General features: G+C 47.2%; 2 protein-coding genes across 5 annotated transcripts; one reads left to right on the top strand and one right to left on the bottom strand.

The window, feature by feature from the left end:
* Window positions 1-2677: 2677 nt before the first annotated feature.
* On the top strand, window positions 2678-20696 carry LOC144136241 (succinate dehydrogenase cytochrome b560 subunit, mitochondrial-like). 3 transcript variants are annotated; one of them, XR_013315582.1, is made up of 6 exons: window positions 2678-2836; window positions 3368-3430; window positions 3848-3958; window positions 12385-12446; window positions 16146-19600; window positions 19696-20696. XR_013315582.1 is itself a non-coding variant. In XM_077668412.1 (6 exons), exons 1-6 carry the CDS (start codon window positions 2820-2822, stop codon window positions 20509-20511), a joined length of 522 nt encoding a protein of 173 aa, XP_077524538.1. In that variant the 5' UTR covers window positions 2679-2819; the 3' UTR covers window positions 20512-20696. The 3 variants fall into 3 exon arrangements, 2 of the variants coding, with proteins under 2 accessions (XP_077524538.1, XP_077524539.1); XM_077668412.1 differs by having other exon boundaries at window positions 2679-2836; window positions 16146-16309; window positions 20407-20696; XM_077668413.1 differs by lacking the exon at window positions 2678-2836 and having other exon boundaries at window positions 3375-3446; window positions 16146-16309; window positions 20407-20696.
* LOC144136244 (transmembrane protein 218-like) lies at window positions 20406-26588 on the bottom strand. Of its 2 annotated transcripts, none has more exons than XM_077668415.1 (2): window positions 26468-26588; window positions 20406-22749 (listed from the first exon to the last, which is right to left on the bottom strand). In XM_077668415.1, exons 1-2 carry the CDS (start codon window positions 26578-26580, stop codon window positions 22467-22469), a joined length of 396 nt encoding a protein of 131 aa, XP_077524541.1. In that variant the 5' UTR covers window positions 26581-26588; the 3' UTR covers window positions 20406-22466. The 2 variants fall into 2 exon arrangements, 1 of the variants encoding a protein (XP_077524541.1); XR_013315583.1 differs by lacking the exon at window positions 26468-26588 and adding an exon at window positions 25925-26376 and having other exon boundaries at window positions 22626-22749.
* Between the last annotated feature and the right edge of the window lie 192 nt (window positions 26589-26780).

Raw genomic sequence — 26780 nt, 5'->3', positions numbered from 1 at the left:
TATGGTAATGTCTAGAAGAAATCTATGTTCAGATGTTCTGTAGACAATGAGGCAAAAAGAGGCGGTATATGCCTGCTAATGCACCGCCAATAAACATTTAGAAAACTTCTTCGTTAGAACTCGTTAAGAACATGCTTAGACATTTTTATTTTTAGAAATGGCTGTTTATATGAAGCCTATAAACTCAAGATCAGTATGCTATATATTTAGAACCCTCTAGAATCAACCAGTGGGATTTCATTAGGTTTAGTGCTCATGCTCTTTTTAGAGCTGCAGATTTTGTTTGCTCAGTTATGTGCAGTATAGTTCGAACTGCAAAGGGCAGGCAACTGCTGTTTGCAGCATAAATACAGATCCAAATGAGGCAAGAAAACCCGCTTCATCAGTCTCTGCCACAGTTTCATCAGTTTCTGCCAGTGGTGTGTGTGGAGCTTGAAACCGGCATAGTCGTAGAAATTGTCTCGCTCTACTACCTACGATACGTCCGACGCGCACTCTATATTGCTCTTGTTACTCATTGTATACTGACTTCGAAGAAGGATGCTGTTTGCAACGTTCGTTGCGTGGGCATTCCTGCTGCCCTAACGGCCGTGCGCAATTATCCTGTTAATTGGCGCTGAGTCACGTACTACATGACTAGCTCAGTTGTCACTAATCAAAGATGCGTAAAAATTCATATGACTGGACTTAGGTTCACTGCGGCGTTAGTTCACATGTACCGACTGTGTACGTAAGTACTTGGACATACATGCAAAGATACGTTCAGAACAAATTGCTGTTAAGAAACCTCGCTAAAATGTTCCCGAGTAAACTTCTCGTCAGAGGAATTTAAACGTTTATGAATAAACCTCTTTAGAAGCGCGTTTTTCAAACGTTTGTGGATGAACCTCCATTGCTTAGATGTTTTTTTAAATGTTTCAATCTAGAGTTAGGTGTTGCTAGATGTTTGGAGTTGTTTGAAAACGTTTTATAGAAACTGTGTTTCGTGGGCGCGGCTGGTCGGCCTATTAATTGCTGGCAACGCAAACGCAAGCAGCGCACATATCTCTCAACTACAACCAGCGGGGCACTTTATTTTTCTTTATTTTTTATGCCCAACCTAATCTGATCACTACGACCACATAGCCAAAGCATGACTGAAGTGTCCATTGACCTAGGGAGCCAGCTATGCGCGGTTCCATTCCTTGAATTTTGCGCACAGAGGAAGGTGGAGATGAAGACGGACGACAGGCAGTGTGCAACGCGTCAGCGTCAATTTCACAAAGGCGTCATCGGTTGCGGGGATAGCATAGTGCTGTCGTGCAGTGTGGCCCGCGAACTTGATCTGTTCGCGAGGGTTCGAAATCCAGTCGCGACAATATTTATTTTATTTCGGCAGTTGTTGTTGCCTCAAATACGATGGCACATACCCACAGTGGCGGGCTGGCCAGGGCAGCCAGGGTTTAGGCAGTTGTCGCTGTTGCCTCAAATACGGTGGCACATACCCACGGTGGGGGATTGGCCAGGGTTTGGTGCAGATTCAAACAGGAAAAATCTCGTCCAGGTTTATCTCAAGCGGCTCATAAATTTAAGTTGTCAGAGAGGCTTCAAACAAGCATCGTTTTTTTTTTTCAGGACTGCTAGTGAAGTAGTGCTTTCACGTCAAAAGAGAACTCGCATGGAACGTACTGGCAGTAATACTCACTATTATTGAATTCCAATCGCAGGCCCGGAGCGGTCTGCACGCTCTGTGACAGAGCGCCTGAATCCGGCGCAGAGCGCGCGACCTGAAATTGCGATTGGAGTACACTTGCTCTGGCCAGAGCATATGTAGGGCGCCGCTATCGCCGCCGCGGGGACAGCACGCCATCTCGAGCTGGGAGGACTGGGAGGTCCTGCTCATGTCTACAGACCCGACATCGCAGCTTGCTGCGGTGACTCGGGCTGCCGATGTCATGTCCCGGCATGACCTACTTGATGCAGTGCGGGACCGCGCAGTGGCCCAGGGACCCAGCTGGGTCTAAAACTCACTTGCTGAATAAAGTTTTTCTGTCTGTCTGTCTGCATAAGAACGTCACGCAAATTTCCGGTCGGATCCGCCGATTTCGGCGGAGCAGTCCCGACTAGCTGCGATCCACGGAGCAATCTCGGCTCGATCGGCAACCGCTCCCTGTCTACGATTGGAAGACGCGATCCGTGGCTCAGATCTGCGTTTGGAATACAGTTGCTCCGAAAAGAGCAGGAAACGTTGCTCCAGAAGTGCTCCGACTCTGCGATTGGAAGTCACCATATATTGACCCGCCGCGGTGGCTCAGTGGTTAGGGCGCTCGACTACTGATCCGGAGTTCCTGGGTTCGAACCCGACCGCGGCGGCTGCGTTTTATGGAGGAAAAACGCTAAGGCGCCCGTGTGCTGTGCGATGTCAGTGCACGTTAAAGATCCCCAGGTGGTCGAAATTATTCGGGCGCCCTCCACTATGGCACCTCCTTCTTCCTTTCTTCTTTAACTCCCTCCTTTATCCTTTCCCTTACGGCGCGGTTCAGGTGTCCAACTATATATGAGACAGATACTGCGCCATTTCCTTTCCCCAAAAACCAATTATTATTATTATTATCACCATATGTCACGCGGATAGTACTACTGGTCTAGAATCACCACACAAGCGACTACACTTTTCTTTCCTTGCTCCATCTGGCTACCTTGTGGTGTGTAGACTCCAGGCAGATCCAGTCCAAGCCAGCATTGGATTTTTTGTGTCCTCGGCTCCTCAGTTTCTTTTAGTTTTAGAAACGGGAGGATATCTTCGGCCTTGCATTTGTTGAGGTCCTTGTAGATTCATCATGGCATACGCTATAAGGTGAGTGAGTCACTGGCGTCAGGCGAGGACTTTGCTTTCAAGTTCGCCATTTAGTAACGAGCCAGTCGCGCCCGTTGTTGAGGTGAAGCATTAAATGTGAAAGCAACTCGCACCCGGTCTGGGTGTCTTTACCACTTTATTTCCTCACTGGGCTGTAAAAGCATGGCACTTTAACAAATACCTTCTTGCATACAGCGAAGTTTTTAATGCGTGCATTTTAACTTCGACCGTATTTGCGAGTGGCAGTGTACTTGCTGTTTCTCTTGTAGTTATGCGGCAAGGTCATGCGTTTATTAAGTGCATTTGTAATATTATTTTCATTTTGATAACTTTTATAATGCACAGTTGCAGCTTTTCTGTGTAACAAGCAGAGCATCTTAACTGAAACAGCTGCATTCAGTTGGGCTGTTGCTGGTCGTCTGAAAACAGTCGCAATTAGTTACAGCTACTAGGAATGCGGAACAGTTGTGTACTAGATTTTACTAGACTATAACAGCTTCCTATATGTACACTTGTGTTCCTTCTTTTCAGGCTTTCAAACAGAGCAAGTGCTGTATCGCTCCTGAGACCGGCGACGGCATTGCCTACAGCATGGTAACTTCCCCTTCTGGTGTGAATTAGTTCTATAGTATAAGCATCAGCTTCTATAGTATAAGGTTAGATCTCAGTGCGTACCCGACCCCTGTAATGTATTCGGTGACTTGTGGCAAGGTTTGTAACTCTTAAACCTAGTCCACCATTTTGAAGCCCATGCAAGGGACCTGTAAGTCACGTTTTAAGTCTCGCCCTAATTATTCTATCAGTTGCCTCACGAGTTTTGAGAGAGAGCAGTCATCTAATTCTTCAGCTGTGAGAAGCATGTATTGTACGAATGTTGCGTTCACAATCTTGCTGGCCAGCAGTGGTTCACTATCTTTATCCTTCGTGCACCAATTTGCTACTGCCTAGCCTATTGACATAGTGTAGTAAATTGCCTTGTCTTTAATTTTTCCCCCTCTGTCTTGTTTCTAGCCTTGCCCCCATGTCTGGCATGAGCCCCAAGCAGGCAGCAGCAACTGAGCATTTCTTCAGCAAGAACAAGTCTCTCAAAAGGCCACTGTCTCCTCACTTGAGCATCTATGCGTAAGCATCTCTGTTTTCTCTCTACCATTGTTATTGCAGCATTGTTTCATTATAATGGTGCTAGTGGGCTTACTAAGGAACAGCCCAGCCCTGTGCAGCCTTGAAACGCCAGCCACTTTAACGTGATCGCGTTTTAAAGCTCCCATTCTACAGAAAATCCGGCAGCGGTATTGTTGGTATTGTGAATTAAAAATCCGTGGGGAAGCAACCTAGGTGGGCCACACAGACCACTTGACCTTGTGTCATCATCACAACCTGCCCACCAGATTGTGAGCAAACTGATTGCCATGGCAGGTGGCATTTAAATTGATTTGTCACAAGAGGTTGCTCGCACAAGCCTCACTGGTGGCAGCACCTACCATTGCAGGGCAGTGGTGTATCCCTTAACCACTGCGCCAGGAGTGTTGTGAGGACTCCCAGGGATCTATGAATGTAAAAGTCGAGAAACCAATTCCGCATATGTGGGCATTAACCCATTAACACTATCACGTCATGCCCTTAAGGCGGAGCTTAAGTGTCCCTTCCAATTTTTTAAGTAACACGCGAGCATAGACTGCCCAGTGCTCCTGTCCTGGAAGGCGAGGTGAAAGCATGCGAGGGCAGAGACATGCCCACAATTCCTGCTACTGAAGTGAATGTCACCTGCCAGGCTGTTCTGATTAGTGTGAAGCAACCCGTGCCCATTTTTGGCTATTATGCATCAGAGCTTCAAGAATTGTGACCATTTGTTTTTATCTGCTGCATATAGTGCGGGGGACACCTAACAAAGCACACATTTGCGATAAACAGCCTAGCATGGCCAAGAAACTAGTTGCAGTCATTTCTTGCGATAAATAATTGTGAAAGACCCTCGATACCTGCGCATTCGTTAGGTTAAAATTCACTCGAGGCACTACCCCCAAATGCAAAGGGGGCTGCTTCATGCTTGCCACGTTATGGGTTTGCACCAATCCAGAGCCACAAACATGCAACATATGGGACGCAAGCAAATTCTTTCAGAACTTGGCCATAAAACTGGCTTTGTGGGGGTGGCTTTGCACGAAGCAGAACGGCAATGATGCTCACTTCAGCAACATGATCGGTGTGCATGCTCATTCCTTCTCCTTATTTCCGTTCTGCTTCACCTCTGTGCCACTGCACTAAGCAGTCAATGCTCCCATTTTAAAAAGTGGCCTGCTATGTGCGGTATGCTGTTAGAGAGAAAAGAATGAATTGGCATACCTGCTGCGATGATCGATGTAGTCACCCCACACACTGGCGGCACTGTAGGGGAGATTCATTTTGTTTTTACCAAAACTCAGGTAAGGTGTGCATTGCACATGATGAAATATCTCTCCCAAGTGTCCCTGTAGTGAGAAAAGCAATGGACAAGGCAAGCACGGCCAGCCTGTGACATTCAAGTTCTATACCAATTAAAGGCGTTCTCCTTCCCTTTGTTTAAGGGCAGGGCAAGAGGCCAGGAGTTTTTGCATTACTATTCTTTTGCTTTATTCTGGGAACGGCTTGGGAAGAGGCGCCCGATACGGCGTCGCTTCGACATGTCCAGACGTGACGGGCGCGTCCGCCAGGCCGGCGCCGGTCAGACCTCCTCGCCTCCCAGTTGGGGAGCTCCTCTCCCCGGCTGCCGCGCTTTGACAAGCGTGGGCACCAACATGCACACACACACACGCACGCACGCACGACGACACGTGGCACTGAAACCTGCCTGGACGCGCTTGGCGGGAGGCGTTGCGGCCGCGATGAACGAAGCCGCGGCGTCCGTTGCATCCGCGCCGGCTATACCGCGCGTCGAAGGCGAGACGTAACAGACCGCCCCGCCGGGAGAAGGAGATCCCGATGGTCAGGGGACTGCATCCGCTGTCCAGAGGGATGTCGCTCGATGATGCTCGTAATCGAAACCGATCGTCCCTCGACGTTGCTTGAGCGCAGCGCTCAGAGAAGGCCTCGTTCTCGGGTTCAGGATCACACAGGACACTGCAAAGTGACTTCGGGAGAGTTGCCATTTTTGTGCTCGTTCCCAGCAAGCGTTAGAACTACGCCGAAACGCAACCGCTCAGTTAGCAAGTACGAGACAACCCTCACTAAGCTCTGCCAGGCTCTTTCCCTTTTTATACTACTGCCTAGTTCCTTACAGTAGTCAAGCAGCACTCAGAACGCGTCCACAAATTGGAAAATTGCACTAGAAAGCACATAATCACTTTGAAACACTAAACAAAAGCAATATGTTAAAAATCCTGCCTCAGGAAGAAAACATCACTAACAAACAACTTTGAGGCGGATTCCTACGTTAGGGGCTTCGACTTAAGCCATCGGCGTTACCGTTGAGACTCCCCTTTTTGTAACGCACCTCAAAGGAATATTGTTGCAAAGCGAGGCTCCAGCGCAGGAGGCGGCCATTTTTGGGAGAGATGGTCTGCAGCCATTGGAGAGGGCAGTGATCCGTCTCAATGATAAACCTCGAGCCGGCTAGGTAGCATGACAATTTCTGAACGGCCCACACGAGACACGCACACTCTTTCTCGGTGGCGCTGTACGCCTGCTCACGACAGGTCAGCTTACGACTAGCATACAGGACGGGGTGTTCCACTTCTCCATTGTCCCTTTGGCACAGTACAACGCCCATGCCTCGCTCACTAGCATCGCACTGAACAACGAACCCTTTTGTGTAGTCTGGCGATCGTAGCACAGGCTGGCTTGTTAGGGCGCTCTTTAGGGCGCTAAAAGCTCTTTCCTTTGTCTCGCTCCAGACGACTGTTTGGGGCTCTGTTTTTCTTAGAGCATCCGTCAGGGGAGCCGCGATATCGGAGTACCTGGGGATGTACCTCTGATAGTAGCCGGCGACACCTAAGAACGACCGAATATCGGTCTTCGTGCGCGGTTGCGGGAAGTCTCGCACAGCGGCCACCTTTATTTCAGAGGGGCGGCGACGACCCTGTCCAATTACGTGACCGAGGTAGACAACCTCGGCCTGTGCTAATTGGCACTTGGGAGCCTTGACTGTCAAGCCCGCTTCGCGCAGGCGGGTTAGCACTGCCCGCAAGTGTGCCATATGCTCAGACCAGGAGGCGGAGAATATCGCTACGTCGTCTAAATACGGTAAAGCGAATTCTTCCTGTCCCCGCAACACTTTGTCCATGAGGCTTGAAAAGCAGTATGGCGCGTTCTTCAAACCAAAACTCAAAACTTTAGGACGGAATGTTCCCATTGGTGAAATGAACGCCGCATACCTACTAGCCTCTTCTGTAAGTGGAACCTGCCAATAACCCCTGACAAGATCTAGGGTGGAAATAAACTGAGCGCTACTAACTTTCTCAAGGCGCTCCTCGATGTTAGGGATCGGATAAATTTGATCCTTAGTAATGGAATTAAGCCTGCGGTAGTCGACGCAAGGACGAGGTTCCTTGCCCGGTACCTCAACTAAAATCAAAGGGGAGGTATAATCACTCTCACCCGCCTCAATAACACCGAGCTGTAGCATTTTCTTTACCTCCGCCTCCATAATATCGCGCTGGCGGGGTGACACCCGGTACGCCTTGGATCGTACTGGCTCTGGGGAGGTAAGTTCTATATCATGCGTAAGGACAGAAGTCCTACCAGGCCTCTCGGAGAACTGACCTTGAAACTCTTGTAAGAGTTGGTGTAGTTCGGTTTTCTGGTCAACTGACAGCGGTGCTTTAATGATTAAGTCACTAATGACCTGATCAGTGTCTTCCCTGTTCGTCACTGAGCCTAGTCCCGGAAGCTCGACCGGAAGCTCTTCGGGAACGTTTACCATCATACACACCACTGCTTCCCGTTGTCTATAGGGTTTGAGCAGATTACAGTGGTAAACTTGCTGTGCTTTCCGCTTTCCTGGCAGACTCACCACGTAGTTAACCTCCGACAGTTTTTGAACAATCCGTGCTGGGCCCTCCCACTGCACGTCGAGTTTGTTTTTTAGCGATGTGCGCAATACCATTACCTCATCGCCCACCTCAAAACGACGGGCCCTGGCTGTCCGATCATAATAAACCTTGGCCCTCTGCTGGGCCTTTGCCATTGCTTCACCTGACAACTCCTGTGCCCTTCTTAAGCGTTCGAGGAGACTAAGTACGTACTCGACCACGACTGGGTCGTCGCCCCTGCCTTCCCACGAGTCTCGAAGCATGCGAAGCGGAGACCGCAGCGAGCGACCGTACACCAGCTCAGCTGGCGAAAACCCCGTAGCCGCATGCGGCGCGGTCCTTAATGCAAACATCACCCCAGGCAGACACAGCTCCCAATCACTTTGTTGCTCAAAACACAATGCTCTCAACACGCGCTTCATGACGGAGTGGAGCTTCTCAACGGAATTCGACTGTGGGTGGTACACTGAGCTGTGTAACAGCTTTACCCCACACCTTTCGAGAAAGGCTGTCGTCAAAGCGCTGGTAAACACTGTGCCCTGATCTGACTGGATTTCCGCAGGAAAACCAACTCGCGCAAATATGGACAGTAGTGCATTGACTATCTCAACTGAGCTGAGTTCTTTAAGAGGCACTGCTTCAGGGAACTTTGTCGCTGGGCAGATCACAGTCAAAATGTGTCTGTACCCCGTGGCTGTTACCGGCAGAGGTCCCACTGTATCAATAACGAGCCGTCTAAAAGGCTCCGTAATGATAGGTACCAACTTCAACGGCGCCCTCGATTTGTCCCCTGGTTTGCCAACCCGCTGACAGGTGTCACATGTCCTCACAAAGTGTTCTACGTCACGAAAACACCCTGGCCAATAGTACTCTTGCAAGAGACGGTCCTTAGTCTTCTTAACTCCTAGGTGTCCGGACCACGAACCGCCATGCGACAAGCGCAACAGATCCTGACGGTAGCACTGAGGCACGATCAGCTGATCGAACTCGACTCCCCTGCGGTCTAGATACTTCCGGTACAAGACCCCACCTCTTTCCACAAAACGAACATTTTTCTTGGCGATACCTTCCTTGACATTGCAGCGCATGTTTTCTAGGCTGCCATCCTTTTTTTGCTCGGCTATCAAAGCCGACCGGCTGACTTTTAGCAACCTATTAAGTCCATCGGACGTAGGCGCGATGAGCAAATCTGCAGATAGCTCTTCTAACTTTCCCGTGTCGGGCGTTTCCTCTCCAGTACCTGGTGCCTTAAGCGCTACAGGCTCAATTTTATTCAGTTCGGACGTGCTCTGAATATCAGCTTGCTGCGCCTCCGACCCTTTCTCATTGTTCGACAACGTCGGCCCCGCAACTACCGCCTTTGCAGCGAGCTCCCGAACTCTCGATCTGGTTAAGGCCTGAACGCTAGCCTCACCAAACAAAAGACCCTTCTCGCGCAGGAGGTGATCGGACCTGTTCGAAAATAGGTACGGGTACTGGGGGGGCAGCATAGATGACACTGCGGCCTCCGTCTCAATTGCTCCGAAAGGTCCTTCAATAAGCACTTTTGCTACGGGCAGACACACGCTGTGAGCTTCCACGGCTTGCTTGATCCATGCGCACTCGCCCGTGAACATATCGGGTTCTACGTAAGAGGGGTGAACTACATCCATTGTAGCTGCGGAATCCCGAAGCACTCGGCACTCTTTCCCATTCACGAGGAAGTCTCGCATGTAAGGCTCGAGAAGCTTCATGTTCTCGTCAGTGCTGCATAATGACAAAAACACGACTTTTGTTTTTGTTTCTGGACACTGCGCCGAAAAGTGACCCGGCTTCTGGCACGTATAACACACGCGCGCTTGCCTCGCCTCGAACCGCTTTCTGCGTTCGGCTTCGGCTGCCGCCGTCTCCTTACGTTCGGTCGGACTGCTTTCACTCGCATCCGCACTACGCGTGTCCCCTTGCTCTCATGGGTGTGAACTTCGGCCTCTCAGACTAGGAGCCAAATTCACCCTTTTGACCGTCCTTAGCTCCGCGAGCCCGACGCGTCACAAACTCCTCGGCTAGCTCGGCGGCTTTAGCCACTGTACTAACGTCTGGCCTATCCAAGACCCAGTACCGCACGTTCTCAGGTAACCGACTATAAAACTGTTCCAGCCCGAAACACTGCAGAATTTTCTCGTGGTCACCAAACGCTTTCTCTTCTTTGAGCCACTCCTGCATGTTTGACATAAGCCTGTAGGCAAACTCTGTATATGACTCATTTCTGCCTTTTTCATTTTCCCGAAACTTCCGACGGAACGCCTCCGCTGACAGCCTGTACTTTTTTAGCAGACTTGATTTCACTTGGTCGAAATCCTCTGCCTCCTCTCTCTTCAAGCGAGTGACTACGTCGGCCGCCTCGGCGGGTAACAAAGTGAGCAAGCGCTGTGGCCACGTTTCCCGAGAGAACCCCTGCTTCTCGCACGTTCGCTCAAAGTTAACCAGGAACAAACCAATGTCCTCTCCAAGCTTAAACGGCCGCATCAGGTCAGTCATTTTGAACGATACCCGTTCTCCTGCACCGTGTGCCTGACTTCCATTACGAGCGCGTTCCATCTCTACCTCGAGACGCTTCATTTCCAAAGCGTGTTGACGGTCGCGCTCGTCTTTTTGCTCTTTACGTTCGCGCTCCTCTTTTTGCTCCCTCTCCTCAATGGTCTCAAGGCATTCCGACAGCTCGTCATCTTCAGCCTCCAACTCAAGAATAGCCCTTAGCAGTTCTGGTTTTCTGAGTTTGTCTGAGACATCCAGACCCAACTCTCTTGCAAGCTCCAGCAATTTCGGTTTGCGCAACGACTTCAAATCCATGGCTGCTCCGAATGCTGCTTTCTCTACTGCCTACTATTGTCTTGCCGCAAACTAACCCGGCAGCAACGACAACCACAATTACCAGCTCTGTTTCTGACACTAACAAAAGCCTGGCAAAACTCAGAAGAAGAAAGTCCCGCATTCACCAAACCTCGCAGCCAAGAATTCAGCGCAGTCGTTCCGCTGCAGGCAACCAGTCATCACACAGGGCTCGTTGCACTGCTCTTGGATGGTCGTTGTGCTGCTCAGCATACAGTTGACCGCATATCTTCGCTGCTGGCCTCCGTTGTCGGGATCTCACCGCTGGCAACCAGTTGTTGCAAAAGGGTTGCAAGCCCCAAGGGTAGCGTTGGCCTGGCGGCCTGGGGCAAAGCTGGAAACATCCGAAGGTCCCGGCAAAGGATGAGTCGACTGGCAACAGAACAACTTGTTTATTCTGGCATCGCCAAAAGAGCAGCCGGTCAGGGCGACCACGTTACTCGAAGGAAGGAATCGAAGTCTCTCTCGGCGTCCGGGGCAGCGGCTTTTATACCCTCGGAGTCGAGGGCAAGAGGGAACGGCTTGGGAAGAGGCGCCCGATACGGCGTCGCTTCGACATGTCCAGACGTGACGGGCGCGTCCGCCAGGCCGGCGCCGGTCAGACCTCCTCGCCTCCCAGTTGGGGAGCTCCTCTCCCCGGCTGCCGCGCTTTGACAAGCGTGGGCACCAACATGCACACACACACACACGCACACACGACGACACGTGGCACTGAAACCTGCCTGGACGCGCTTGGCGGGAGGCGTTGCGGCCGCGATGAACGAAGCCGCGGCGTCCGTTGCATCCGCGCCGGCTATACCGCGCGTCGAAGGCGAGACGTAACAAGGCTTAACTATTGTGAATATTGTGAATCACTTGCACTGTGGGTTTTAAATGGGTCTGGAAAAGCTTTCTTACAGTGATATATAGCTTTTCCTGTCATTTAATTGTCGTCAGCATCTGTTTTAACCATAACACCTCCAGCTTCTGCAAGGAATGTGTGATCGTGCTTGAAAGATGGCCTGTTTCCTCCTGCAGAGCTAGTAGCAGTGGATGCTTTGAAACACCACAAACATCCATTTCCTCTCTATGACTTGTAGCAAGTGCTGTTTTGGAGAGAACAACTAAGCAGTGTGCAAAAAGGCAGACTGCAGCCATATTTTATTATGAAATGTTTGCAATCTTGTGGCTGCTAGCCAGTTAAAATGGCCAGCAGTACAATTGCCAACAGGTGGACCTGTGGGGAATTGTTCTTCTCACTGAGCAGTTTTGTTAATTCAGCCTCTGGTTAACTGGCTTTATTTCTAGCTTTCATAATGCTGCACACATTTAGTGAGGCATGAAAATAAGGCGTTCAAGTGCTTCAGGCTGTGTGCTGTGTGAGGAAAAAGAATAGGCACTACATAATGACGTATCGTATCGTGATGGCATCATGTGTCATTGGGTAGCAAGGGTTGCAGCTTCCAGCATGCTTAGGAAAAACAAGAGGCTTTGAAGGCAGCGAAGTGAGACTTTATGTTCATTGCAAGTCCAGCTATACAAAGTGCTGAAGGAAAATTCTTGCAGGCAGGTTTTTTTTTGGAAGCATCCCCATTTGTGCATCTTGTAAGTTTGTTGAAATTTGCAGAGCCCATACAATGTAGCAAGCTCTGCTGGCCGGTAATCCAACTTTATTTAGTTTTGTTTGTTTTGCAGGCCACAGATGACATCAATGCTTTCACTGACCCACAGGGCGACTGGCTGTGGCATGGCAGTGTGTGAGTATTCGTCACAGCATGCATACTGCACTGTGTCGTGTGCCTAGGAAGAGGGGCAGAGCTTGGAATCATGAAGCAGATGGACACACAAGGCTGACCTCTAACCTTATCTGATGCAAAGGAGAAAAACCTTCTACTTCTTCTTGAGTCATTTGCAGAAGTGGTGTTGGGCGGAAGTTCAGGGACCATTTGGAAGGGCTTTTATATGTGAAGTGGTGTAGTGGAGCTTTGTTTTACTTGATTTAGTGAGTGTTCAGATTCTGCTGGTACAGAAAAACAAATGGCACAGTTGAACCCCGCTAGAACGAACGTCGCTTGAACGAAATTTTCCATTCAACGAAAAATTTACAATTCCCTGTCAGCTCGCCATAGAAAGTAATGGAGCAAATTTCTCATCACAACGAACCATTTTTGGGGCGCGCTTCCGCTTCAGCGAAATTTTTGCTATGCGAAGCTGGGTTTAAAAATCAACCTTACAATAAAACATTATCGCCGCCACTGTGTACTTCCGTAGGTCCATGCTGCTTTGTTTCCCTAAACTTTCGCCGGAACCAATTGATCCACTCATTCAAATGCACATAAACACCGCCACTGCTTGGTGGTAATGACAGTCGGGCTGGCCGCCCTGCGACAAGGCGCTGGTGCAAGTTGCCGTTTTCTTCCAAGCCAGAGCCGCAACTAATCTGTCGCCAAAGGACGCAGCAGCCTGGCAACAGCAGCAGCGCATTTGCCATAGTTTTTTTCACTCATGCTTGTGCACTGCTATTGACACACGAGCATGGCAACTTTGTCTGGGAAGCGGAAGTCCCCTTCTCTTGAAGAGAACGCACGAATTATCAGTGCGGCATCCAGTGGCAGGAAAAAGGGAGATGTTTCAGCGGACTTGCACGTATGTTGCAGTGGAAAATGCACCAGCCCTGCCGTCTGCATTGCATGTGATGGACGCATTTGACACCATTCGTGCTTTCATTGGTGCACATGACGACAACATCGCGATGCAGTTGTTGGCCGAGTGTGAAACTCGCGCCATGATGCTCATGTCCACTAAAAGGACGCAAGCCAAAATGACCTAATTTTTTGGAAATAAATGATAGTTTTGAACAGTGCAGTCAGATCTTAGTTTTTTGGGTTGATTGCTTGAGCATTGGAAGGGAACACTGAGCAGGTGAGCTGTAAAATTGCTGTTAAGTTGCAGGATTCTATATGTGCTGCTCGCAGTTGGAATGCAAAATCAAGTGTGCACAACACTTACGTGCATCCGTGTTCACCACTATAACCATTCAATATTGTCCCAGTCTTAACTCACCTGAAATGTGAGTGATGTGCTGATGCATCTGTTTGCATGATATAGCATATTTACTACAAATTTCCAAAAGTTCTGCGCAGTGTGATATAGTGTGGAGGGCAGCTCTGAGATCCACACCAGCAGCTGTGTCATCTCACCTGCAGCTGTCACTACAAGGCATGGTGCTTGCCTTTTGTGACCATCTAAATTTCGGGAAATCGATGGAAGTTACGATGGAGACTTTCAGCTTGAAAATGAAGCTTCTGCATGGCTGCAGCTGATAGCTGATGACACTGAATGGCTTACACATGTACGAAGCACCAACATGAGCACACACCGGGCATATAGTAAAACAACCGAAAGCAGTAATTGATCCATGCTTCTTGTCACCCGTGTTTAGGGACATTGAAAACAGATGTAAACTGAGAAGGAAATGGGGCACAGACTTTTGTCAGTGTTCGTTGCGGATGTGTCCACCCAGAGTACCTTTCCTCAAGGCACACTGGAGTTGGCAGCGCCGTCAAATTTTTTTTTCTTAGTAAAAATTAATTCTATGGCTCATTTTGGCTATACCAGTGTTTGTCTGTGAGAAAAAGGTGCGTTTGTTGCTGAGCGAAATGGATTTAAAATGGAACATTTTTTTCCCGCCACTAAATTCAAATTTATGACGCCAGCATAGCAAAGAAATTCAGTAAGATAGTCACACCAACTAGCCCAAAGTGCCACTTTCATGTCATCAAGGCCAGAAAGAGCCCAATGGTAACTATTTGGAAATAGGTGACAACGTGGCCTATCCTCTAGGATCCGAGCACAGAAAACTGTCTTGATGCTTTGCATTTTGTTTCCAAAAACAACTGGTGATAGCAATACCTATGTATTCCATATTTTTTATGTTTCTAGGTTGTAAAAGCTCTGTCCAATAAAAGCAGTGTCTTTATTATTAGTATGCAGTAATCCATCGATATACAGACTAGCTTCAATTATCCCTCAGTGTCCCTTTTAAGGCAGGCCAACTCTCTGGACAAGCAGTTGACTGTTACATGTACAAAACAGCTGAAGATGTGCACGTGGGTGTCGGAATAGAATGGCAAGTGAAGGATTTTCATGAGTCAAGGGCACCTGAAGAATTACAGGTGCATTTGCTCAGCTGTAAACAGACCAGGCATGCATAATGTGGCCTTGATGTGGAGAACATCAACCCCAGCGTGTGATTGAGGGAAAGAGTGAAATCTGAATATTGTACCAGTATTCTTGTGTTTGGCAGTTTTCTAGGACATCACTCGTTCAGGTTCCAAGGCAGTGGGGTCATTTAAGCCTGTCTGTTTTAATATTCCTTATTCACATTTCACAATGCCATATGATTGTGTTATGTACCTGACTGAACCCCTGGTTGTAAAACTTAGGAATGTTCATTTTATCATTTACGCAAATTTCACTTAGACTCAACAAATTTAATTGTGCATATTAAACAAGCTCGGGTGCTTTTGGATAACACATTGTGTCTTTTTCAGAAAACACATATTATAGTTCATCTTCTTTTTCGTTTGCTGTTACACATACATATCTGATAAGAGAGTTGCACAGATTATGCTACAGAAGCTATTTTTTTGCGAAGATTGTTCTCTCACATCTGGCACTTAAATTTATTCTGCAGTGCTTGGTGGATATCCCAAACCGCCATAATCACGTCGACTTCATTAGGGTTTATGCCTGTGCGCAGATTTTTTCCCTTTGTTTAATTACTTTCAGAAATATTCAGTACAACAATAACAGTTTTGGGGACAGACAGGTCTTGAGTCTTTATCTGGAGAAACCTGTGTATTACTGCTTCCAAGCATTCTGTGAATAAAAAATGCGAGCACTGTAATCGTGGGCCATGTTGGACAAAATTAAGTTGAGCAGATCTGCCAAGGGCCAAGTAAAGAGGTGTCGTCTTTGCTTTTAACTGCTTCGGGCAACCTGAGACATGGTTAGCTACTTTATTCTTAGCTGAAATTGTTGAGCTAAACTTGAGCAAAATGCAGTTGATAAACTCCAGTTCAGGTTCAGTTGTTTATATTGCATGTGCTGTTGTGCACCCTTTTAAGAACTGAACATTCTGGGGGTGCACTGATCCAGCATTCTGCTAGAAATGTCTTGTATCATACCAGCTGTACCTGTTCAGTTGTGCTTTTAATTATGCGTGTCAGCTGGTTTGGTAGCCTGCAGCAGTTGCATATGTAGTAACAGTGATGTAATGCTATAGATGGCGCTAATAATTACGGAATGTGCGCCTGCAGGCATGATAGGTGGTGCCATCTAGGTAACTTACACTGTACTCTTGCATACTATCGGTGCCACCTGTAGCGTTCTGCTGTAGGAGCCAGAGTCTTAACTGCAGTGTTTCCTTTCCTTGTCACGAAACCAATGCCCAGTTGTATATGGGATGGGTGTGATGCCCCTGGTGTGCTCGCACCACTTCCCACACTACGTGGAGGCCCTGCAGTCCATGCACATCTCACCCGTGCTCACCTTCCCGGTCAAGCTGGGCCTGGCCTTTGCTCTCTGCTACCACACCTTCAATGGCATGCGACACATGGTCTGTAGACGCTGCCTTTGGCAAATTACCTAGTGGATTTAGAGATGGGAGAGACCACGTGTAGACAGATGTCACCATACTACTACTGTGTTTATACACTGTTGAACATTGAATGGAGCTCTGTGGCTAGCCTCATCATAGGTTTTACCAGTGTTCCCGCTGACAGTTTATATTTAGGACCCTTAATTTTCGGGTAAAACCTTGTTGCACCTAATTTTCCCACCCCGAGCAAATTTTTTAAAAATCGGGTTAAGCTCAATTTCTACCTGAAAGTAAGCCTTTTAGGAAACTTAGTTTTCCTGTGGACAAAGCTGTAGACACCGCAGGAAAAGTAGCGGACACGTTGTACAGATATCCAGAGTGGTGTTTTCAGTCAAGGGGTCATTTTAAACTTCTTTTAAAGCTTTTTATTTATGACGGTGCTTAGTTTGAAACCAATGGGATGTCTCATTGGCATCACTGTATCAAGTGCTACCAACACTAACGGTGTCCTGTTCCTAGACTCTTCTGCATTTAAAATTATGCATTTATGTTGAAAGAATGCTGTCACACTGCATAAATAGAGGCAGATAGGTGTTTCATGGACGCACAAGTGCTGTGCAGTAGATTATCATGTGCGTGGCAAAATGATAGCAATAAATAAGAAAAAAAATATTCAATTTATAGAAGGCTTGCTCTGCAACCTGTTGTTTTCATATTGTTCACAAAACAATATACAAGAAAATAGAGCATTTTATGTCCTTGACAAAAACAAGCACTTATAACATATTGTCTTCTGCTATAAAATATGACCTGATAAAACCTGAATTATGGAACCTTTTGTTGAATAACCCGGTTTCTGCCCAAATTTGAGGTCAGAAAATATCGCCAGATTTTTATGGTGTGAATTTAAAAAAATATCTCGAAAACAAAGGGCCTTATTTATATCTCCGCACCATGCAAACATCCAGAAGCAAAGGCAGTGCAGAGCCTTGTCACCTGTCGTGCCAAGTGTGTGCAGTGGTAGCTGCCATATAGTTTCCACTGAACTCCTGCCACTAGCAGGCTTTTTCAGGGACTCCATAACTTTTTTTTTTAGTTGGGAGGAGTTGGGGGGATGCTTTGAGTTTTTTTTTTTTTTTCATTTTGTTTATTCCATATTTTAGTGTGCTGTGCAATGTGATGAGTGCAAGTTAAAGATCCCCGGATGGTTGAAATTATTCCAGAGCCCTCCACTATGGCACCTCTTTCTTCCTTTCTTCTTTCACTCCCTCCTTTATCCCTTCTCCTATAGCTCAGTTCAGATGTCCACTCATATGTGAGACAGATACCGAGTCATTTCCTTTCCCTGAAAACCAATTTTCATTTATGTATTCAATTTTGTTTACTTTTTGTTTATAGTTGTCTGTTATGGCAGTTTACCGATATCCCTCAAGAGATAAGGATACAACAGCTATATTTTACCGGTACTCACCTATGGGGCAGAAACATGGAGACTAACAAAAAGGGTTCAGCTTAAGTTATGGACAGCGCAGCGAGCTATGGAAAGAAAAATGATAGGTGTAATGTTAAGAGACCAGAGACCCGAAGCAAGCAGAGTGGGTGAGGGAACAAATGCAGGTTAATGGCATCCTAGTCGAAATCAGGAGAAAGAAATGGGCTTGGGCAGGGAATGTAACGCGAACGCAAGATTACAGGTGGTCGATAAGGGTAACGGACTTGATACCAAGAGAAGGCAAGTGTAGCAGTGTGCGGATTAGATCAAGAAGTTTATGGGGATACGATGGCCGCAACTGGCAAAGGACAGGTTTAATTGGAGAGACATGGGAGAGGCTTTTGCCCTGCAGTGGATGTATTCGGTCTGATGATGATGACAATGTTCAAAAGTGTATTTGTTAATTCATATAAAATGTAAATTGAAATGGGCAGCTTTGTAGAAATGCACAATTGAGGAGTGATTGACTGCATTAAAAATGTTTGAGCATGGTCTGTTTCATTTCTGCTAATCATGCTCATGAACAGAGTCAGTCAATCAGCAACTTGTGTTGGGACATGACTGGTTTAGGTTACTAAAATTAAATGCTTTACGATGGCTACGAAGTCAACTAGCCAACAACATCGTAAAACTGAAGCACCTGTCATAAATCTGATATGAGTGCGAGCAGTTAGAGACTGGCGGGACATTGCCCCCCTCTGGAGAAGCCCCCCCGCCTCGGCTGTTTTGGAGTCCCTTTGCTACATTAGTGGTGCAGCAGCACGTCATGAGTAAGGCAGTCGAGGCGTCACGTGGTGGAACTGTTGAAATCAGTCTGTTTTATCTGTGAGTCAGTGTCCAGACGAATAGCCAAATGCTTAATGGTGCACAACTTTACTTGTTCTTGTGAATCTTTCTGCCATTTTTGTGTATGTGAGAGAGTGCGAAATCTGCTGAGGCGTTCATTTGGAAACATTGCGTCAAAGTAGGTTGTTGCAGTGTGCTTAGGGAACTTCTCTGATGTACAGTAGCTTTTCAGTTTGTAGAATAATTATAACATTGATATGCACCAGAGCACAACCATATGGCTTCAGTGGAAAGTTATGCATTTTTTTTGTGTTGTTGGTTGAAGGCACATTTGGCCTGAACCTGAGACCATAGCTTGCTTGTGGCAGTTGCTACCATCTAAGCTGACCAAGGCTGAAAACGGTGACTTTAACAGTGGAAATGAAAGATGAACACACTGACACAACAGACAGCAAAGGTGCTGTTGTCTGTTTGCATGCATTATTAGATTTATCTTTATAGGACGTGAACCAACAAGGTCAGCACCTTGTTTTATTAAACTAACCAGAGCATCTAGCAACTGGGAGGGCAAGGCCAAATTGACAACTTGAAGCAGGAACAATGTTAGCGTTGAATTCCTCCTGGTGAAATAGATTTCAAGCAAGAATGGATAATATATTAGAATTCATCTGGCGCCGGGGAAAGTTTTCTAAAATCTGCATTATTGGTCTGTTCTTCTCTTCACCAAATGTGAAGATTCTGAAAGCTTTGTCGCCTTTGTGACTTCCACTTGTTGTGTGGCTCCAGTCAACTGAATGTGAGTGGTAATTATTTCCGTGTATGGATTCCACTCTGTCTCTCAGAATTGCCCTGAAAAACATTGGTCTTATGCCGTTCCCACTTCGAGTTGGTAATCTGGCTTCGCTGTGCCAACTGCCAGCCGTCCTAGTTGGCTTAGTCCAAAGACGAACTATTGCAGAGGTGTAGTGTTCCAGGTGTAAGCGTTGGACCAGGACAAGGTTTTTTTTCAGCTATGATAGCAATGTTATGCAGTTTTCTGGAAAAGCAGCGCTGAACAGACGAGGACAGAGACGAGGCGACAAGGACGGGCGTTTTGTAGCTGTTGTAGCTGTTGTAGCTGTTGTAGCTGTTGTAGCTTTTGTAGCTGTTGTCTGCTGGGTATTCCCGTATTAGAGAAGGATCTTCGTATCATGGGGTATCATACCTGTGAATGGACCTGTGCAGTTTATTGAAGGTTTAGCTGTCCAGCATTAGTGGCACTAGGAACTAGAAGACGTTCTGCTAAGTCCATACCTTGAAAACATCTAATGCCATTCAGCTTCAGGGTTGTGAATCTGATGTGATTACTAATATTACTAATGCGTGTTTGTGCTGGGAGAGCTACGCGCGTATGGATGGCAGCACTGGACGAGGTGAAATTTTTTAGTCATGAAAATTGCCCAGGTATTATAAGCCAGCGGCAAATCTTTAATTGCCGTGAGGTGTGTAAATGTGACAAGACTAGAAGTTAACTAACTACAGGTGACTATAATTCAAAAATGCTTGCTCTTGGTGTTGACAGAACCAGAGTGTCTGTTCGAGTGAACCAGAAGTTTGAATTAATGATAGTACACTGTATTAGACCTGACTTAAGTGCTTACTAATTAAAATATCCTGCTGTTTTTCAGGTATTTGCCATCATTGGTACTACTTTTATGGTGAACCATCCTTTTATCTCAAAAAAGCTTGTTTTAAATATTACCTGCAATCTTTGCTGAAATACCTAGAACAGTCACCTGTGAAATTGCAGCCACTAGTGAAATGTGTTGTTCATGCACTGCCATGAACTTACTTGCAGGCCTGGGATTTGGGCCTGGGATTTGGCCTTAAGGAACTCTATGCAACCGGCTACTTTGTCATCGCCCTCAGCCTGGCTGTAGGAGCAGTGTTGGCATTCAAGTAGACGCAGCCTGAGTGGACCCACAGCATCAAGTCTCAAGACAAAAATTCCCAGTAATTGAAGTGCTTCTTTCGCACAAGCAGAAGGGATGCATAAAGAAGAAAGGTACAGGATGATTCTGGCCTGCATCTGTGTGCCAAATGCAGGGCCCTGCATCCATTAAAGGGTAATAAAAGAACTGCACTAACTGTGCTGCCTTTTTTCTTTGACTGACTGCTGTTTCTGTTACACCTGATATTGATCTCCTTTTGCCTGCTGTTAAAGTAGGGAGAGCTTTTTTTTGCCACTTGCCAAAGTTTTGTTCATGGCCAGCACCAAAACATAAAAAAGTTCTGAAGGCACTGAAGTCTGCTTATATGGAGGGATGCAAAAGCATGTGTTTTGAGGAAAGGAAAGGAGGCAGTAGCCCGACATCTCGGTGGACACCGCCCTAAAGCATGCAACTGAATGTGCATATGTCATCTGTCCGAGCACCTGTCCCATGTCTCAGAAAGCATGCAATTGAAGGTGCATATGTCATTGGTCCGAACCCCTGTCACAAGCTAGCCTCCAACTTGACTAAAACATGTAAGCTACATATACAAAGAGAAATGCTACGACTCCAACCAGAATGCTGTACGACTAACGGTTGCTCAAAGTTCGAAGGTCAACTGGTGCGACAACCTGGTGGACCACATATGGTAAGGCCCATAGCCACACTTGATCTCTGGCTAACTTGAAAGTCAACCGGAAACACACGGCGAAATCTGCTTTACCTAGCGTAGTGAACCTTTCACTTCAAAACGGGTTTGTGACCAGTTGGGTATGACGGGACACGGACAGCATAGAGGTGCATACAGGGAGAATTGCTGGTTCTGTCCACTTCTCTAAACCATTTGTATCCTATGATATCGTTTAAACTCACCGCGGTGGCTCAGCATTTAGGATCCAGGCTCAGTCCCGGCAGCAGCAGCCACATATCTGTGCAAGTGAAATGCACAAGGTGTCCGTGTGCTGTGCGATATCAGTGGTGTGGTTAAAGTTATTCTGGAGCCCTCCACTGCAGCCCCTCTTTTTCCATTTTTTCTTTCACTCTTTCACCCCTTCCATCATGGCGCAGTTGAGGTGTCCACTAAGAAGCAAGGCCCTTACTGTGCTATGTCTTTTTCTCAAAGCCAGTTTTCATTTTTTCGTTGTTCAAGTTGGCCTACCCACAGTACATCTGTGATGCTGCTGTTCAAACTTTTAAGCATGTTATCCTTTTAGCTCCCATTCTCTGAAAAAAACTGGTGAAAACTGGACGAGCTTGTCCAAAAATTCCACCAAACTTTTTGGTCCAAATGGAAAGGAGCAGAAGAAAAGCAAGCTTTTAACCCCCAGTGGGATTCAGACCACCCGTGGTGCACTACTGTTTTATGTATTACAGTGTTTCCATCTTGTGCCAGTTAAGGTGATGACTTTTTGCTCCATCCATGAAGTTCCATTGCTTATTCATTTAAAGCCACCCTGCAATAAAGCTTTACTGAGTACAAAGGCTGCCATTTTTTTTCATTCACATTTACTGTACATGAGATGGAACATGTCTTTAACACGTCGAACTTTATTCCGAGTAGCTGGAGTAGTTCACTGATGCAGTGACAGTCATGATCGTGGAATGCATGCAGTTACTGTACTGATGTGGCTCCTTGTGTGTTATGTTGGGTGTCTATTGATGTCGTGCGTGTGCCCAGTATGTTGCTGCGCAGACTACCTGGTTCTGCTTAAAACTCTGGCCATTCAAATTAGTCTCTTGGCTATCTGATTTGTTGGAGGGGTAAAATTTTGAAGCTTGTAAGTGGGAGTTAAAATAAGTAACTTGTGGCCTTTCATTTCACGCGTTGTTTTCAGAGCTAGGGATAGGGTGCAGAAGGCAACAGCAGCCACTTCAACTCTTTAGGTGTCCATGCCAGTGACAATGAATGCAGCTGTTTTCCCCTGCATTATGGCTGTTCTTCATCAGAAGCTTGGGCATCAATGGTTCGATGCTTCACAATATTGCTCAGTCTACTTAAGCTTCGGGCTTGCACGGGCACACTCCAGTGCATCTTGATCATGAGCACAGGTGATGCCAGAGCACAGAGACCAAGGAGAACAGTGAGGGCATTGCGCCAGATGAACAGTGGGTCGGTGATATCACTGTCTTTTGATTTCGGGCCCTCTCCTTGTGGCACGGTGAGCAGCAGTACAGTTGCCACCAGTGCTGCGGCGAAGACCCCTGCAGCCCTGAAATGATACAAAAGTAAATTGTAACATTACGCCTGCACACTAGCCAGCGGTACCTTTAGATGTTCTACAGCTAGTGTAGAATCATAGGTTGTTCCCAGCTTCAGATTGAAACATGTGTGGTTCATCTCTTCGCACCTGCAAGCAGTGTTTGCAATAAGTGCAATTGTAAACTTTAGGACTGGTCATTTTGGTAAGGTACGGAAACAACTGTGCAGCACATCTCGTACTGACCACAAAATGGTAAGTTCAGCAGCTTTAGGATGGCCGCTTTTCGGCAGTACAAAAAGGCCTGAAAAATTTTGTTCTTGCACCATGCAGATTGTTAAACGGATCCTGCAAGCACTTCCTTGGGATCTGCTTCATGAATATGCTCCAGAAAGAATTTTTCTGAATGTACGTACATCATAGAAGCTGGGTCATCTTAGGTCAAAATTTGAATTTAACGGTGTTTGTGCCTTCCTTTTCATGAATTTTTGTGCCTTCAAAGGTCAGAAACAGCCATTTCTTAGCTGACATATGCAGATATGCAACACAAAGAAAGATGAGAGTTGCTGTGGCTCAGCTCAGCTGAGACAGGACATACAGAGCGAAATCTCTGTCACTTAAGCATTGTTGTACACGGTTTAGCTTTGGTTCGTCTTTATTGTTTCAAGATTTCAGAGAAAGCAAATTGTTTCAGCGAGAGCAAATCGCGTGATGCATCACGTGCCACAAGTACAAGAATGAGCGGCGGTCGGCGAAGTGGCAGACGTGACTGCCAACCTGCAAGAGCAAATCACGTGACATGTACGTCACATGTCACAACTGGCGAGGAGGAGTGGCCGAGCAGTGGCCAGCACAGCGGCGGACCTGACTGTCCAGTGCACAGCTGTGGCGACGAAGGTGAAGATGAAGATCAAGGCGTCTGCCACACACAATTTTGCACATGCGGTGCACCTCCCGTTTGAGGTCAAATCTAAGAGCCATATGACCTTCAGGCTCGGCATGGGAGGAGTGGAGCTTTTCGCTCTAAAAGTCGCTGGGAAGGGCTCGCCAACTTTCGAGTGTCATAAGTTTTCTGCTGTATGCAGAAGTGTATTATTTGCCTCAGATGCCCGTGACAACACAGTCTAGCACAAGGTCCTTTTTTAAGTTCACTATAGCAAGTTTTGGAGGCTAATTTACAGATACCGCACAAATCTGCTGTCACCATCGTACTGTTGCCATAGTACTGTGGCATTTGTGTGACTGCAGGAAAATCTGTAGAAAGGAATTGGAATTTATATTAGGTACTTGTGGAAGCTGAAATAAAAATTTTAAAATTCGAAATGTTATTATATATCTGAAGATGCTGACTAGGCATTTTCGCAGCTAAACATTTGCAGAAGATGTAGCTATTAGAACTGCAGTAGCTATCAGAACTGCTGAAAGATACAAGAAGGACCTAAGACAAAATGTGAATTACTTGTGTGACACGGCACACCTTTCACTAAATGTACAAGTTTACCCTAGCTGACACAGCGAACTGTGGCATATTCAAACATCCCGCACAATATATGGTACATATAGCCCAGCAAACACGCTGCCGTCTTTTAAATAAGTTTCATGCTGCAAAAGGATGTATGTGCTACTTTAGATTTCACCGTGTTTTCACTGCTTCCTTATCTCTTTCGTTCCATAAAGTGTTGACCTGATTTCAATAACCAATGACATGTTTTTCTGTGAAGCATATTTTTCTGTTGCTTTTTGTTATTTTTTGTGTACGCTTCATTTCCTCGTCTTTTCTAATGATTGTGTATGTATGTTGCCTGCTGCCCTGCAATGTAGGGGCCGAGGAGCATGTCAAGGCACAATTTCTGGCTTTTTTTCCTCGACCCTCAACCATGTATACATGGGAAATAAATTGAATTGAATTGAAGGTTACATTGTGCCATATGGAAAAAAATATCTAAGAGGGATGAGTAAGATAAGGAAAAGAAACCTTCAGGAAGCAATCACATAGTAAATATATATTAATCTTGATAAGTGACTCAACATTGTGCGGTTTTGTTGCAGGGGAATGGTTACGTGCAGGTCTACTGCAGTGGAGGAAGGAAGAACAGTCAATTGTGACCTAAGACAGTATCCAAGGGCGGTTCCCAAGGCCCCCCGCCCCATTTTTTTTTTTTTTTTTTTGACGGGCATTACTTCGGAGCATGTACCCAGAGCAACCTCCTCCCTTCCCCCTGCTTGGTACAAAAAGTTCTCTCCCTCTCCGTACCGAGCCCGGCCAGTTTATTTTCGGAAAAAGCGCCGCTTAAGTTACGAAATCTGCCGGACAAGGGGCGGGTTTGAGGGCCACTCGATCAGAGGAGGGCGGCGTCTTGATATGGGTTCGCAAAGTCCGGCCATCTTTTGCCGTAGTAAGGAAGTTAAATTTTCGCGATTCCGCTTTGAGTGTCGCGCTAGATTCAATCTGTGCGTCTTCAAATGTACAGCCAGTGCTGTCAACAACATTCGAAAGTGTGAAAAATTATGGTTTATGGGGGTTTAACGTCCCACTGTGACTCGGGTTATGAGGGACGCCGTACTGAAGGGCTCCGGAAATTTCGACCACCTGGGGTTCTATAACGGGCACTGACATAGCACAGTACACGGGCTTCTAGAATTTTGCCTCCATGGAAATTCGACCGCATCGGCCGGGATCGAACCCGCGTCTTTCGGGCCAGCAGCCGAGCGCCTAGCTCGGCTGCTGCGGCGGCGACAAAAAAAAAAAAACTGCACTCAGAACAAAGCTTACGCTGCATAGCCGCCAGGGTACAGTGTTGGTGGTGTAAAACATTTATTTATACTATTTACAAAAGAGGTATTGCTTGGACCGCGGCGGCCCGGGCTCTTGTCACCAGGGTTCGTTGGTCCATGTGATACGTATCCCCAGACGCTTTCCCACATATTGAACCCAATATTCTAGTTCACTGTGCCCACTCGCCCGAAAAGGCCAAATTGAAACTGCCGGGCACAGTACCGTGTTGGTGTAGAGGCGAAGAAGCCAACGCTACTCCGCCTTCTTGCCTTTACAGGGGGCTGGGTATCGGCCGTGAGCGGTTTGATACAAAGAGATCTGCCGAAAAAAAAAAAGTTGCGAGACAGAGCTTTTGTCCCCTTTGTCCCTTCGCGCTGAATTTACCGCCAAAATGAACTACACGCAACTCACCATTCTTCTGCGAAAACTGATAGCCGGATTGAAATCGGGAGCCGGATCAGGCAGCGGGAGAGGCGCTGCCCGGTGGTTAAGCGCGCGGGCGGTAGCGTCCGCTACCTTATTTCCCTCTATCCCCGCTGGGGCCCAGATGATGGTGCTCGGGGCTGGGAAAGCCCTGTACTCGCATCTATGCAAAATCTGGAAGGCACGATCTGCAAGTTGTCACTGTTCGAAATTGCGGCAAGCTCCCCTGGTGTCGGTGATAACTCGAGACGCTGGATCCGCGGCTGCAAGTGCAAAACACCACAGTTCAAGGCCTTGCCTTCCGTGCCTCCAACATTACATTCGCGGAGGAAGGGTACGGTGGCGACTATGCCTGCAGGCGTTCTGAACTAGGCGCAAGGCGCGCAGCCGTCCATGCAATGCAGGTGCGTACTTAGGTGCGGCCCGAACGCTCACTCCGGTTGTGCACCGGCCTTGCTCTCAAACGCGCGCTCAAGGGCGTCGCACCGCACAGCCACGCCATCGGCACTAGTGTATTGTAATCGAACTCACCGAGAAATTCCTTGTGTCTTCGACAAGAAGACGCACAACAAGCAGCACACAGCCCAGAGCACGGCGAGAATGAAAACACCAATGCCGACATCGAACACGCGTGGCCCAGCCATGCCGTCAACAGAACACTGGCTGCCATGGCAACCCACACCAATCGCAACACCTTCCTCAGGCAATGGGCGCTTTGGATGCCAGCTGTGCAATTCACACTTTAGAAGCATGGCATCTTTTCTTGCACAAAATAGGCCTACTGAATGAAGACTGGTGGATGATATTCATTCAGGGAAACTCACCCCTGCTAAAGATTAAAGAA

The sequence above is a fragment of the Amblyomma americanum genome, chromosome 6, assembly GCF_052857255.1.
Source record: "Amblyomma americanum isolate KBUSLIRL-KWMA chromosome 6, ASM5285725v1, whole genome shotgun sequence".
Taxonomy (NCBI): domain Eukaryota; kingdom Metazoa; phylum Arthropoda; class Arachnida; order Ixodida; family Ixodidae; genus Amblyomma; species Amblyomma americanum.
The sequence above is the reverse complement of the archived record's forward strand: the minus strand, read 5'-3'. Positions and strand labels throughout refer to the sequence as shown.

Coding starts and splice junctions, on each gene's coding strand:
- LOC144136241 (XM_077668412.1), top strand. Junction 3,431..3,847: donor ACGGCATTGCCTACAGCATG/GTAACTTCCCCT, acceptor TCTTGTTTCTAG/CCTTGCCCCCATGTCTGGCA. Junction 3,959..12,384: donor CCTCACTTGAGCATCTATGC/GTAAGCATCTCT, acceptor TTTGTTTTGCAG/GCCACAGATGACATCAATGC.
- LOC144136244 (XM_077668415.1), bottom strand. CDS start 26,580: ATGGCTGGGCCACGCGTGTTCGATGTCGGCATTGGTGTTTTCATTCTC. Junction 22,750..26,467: donor AAGACACAAGGAATTTCTCG/GTGAGTTCGATT, acceptor GTATCATTTCAG/GGCTGCAGGGGTCTTCGCCG.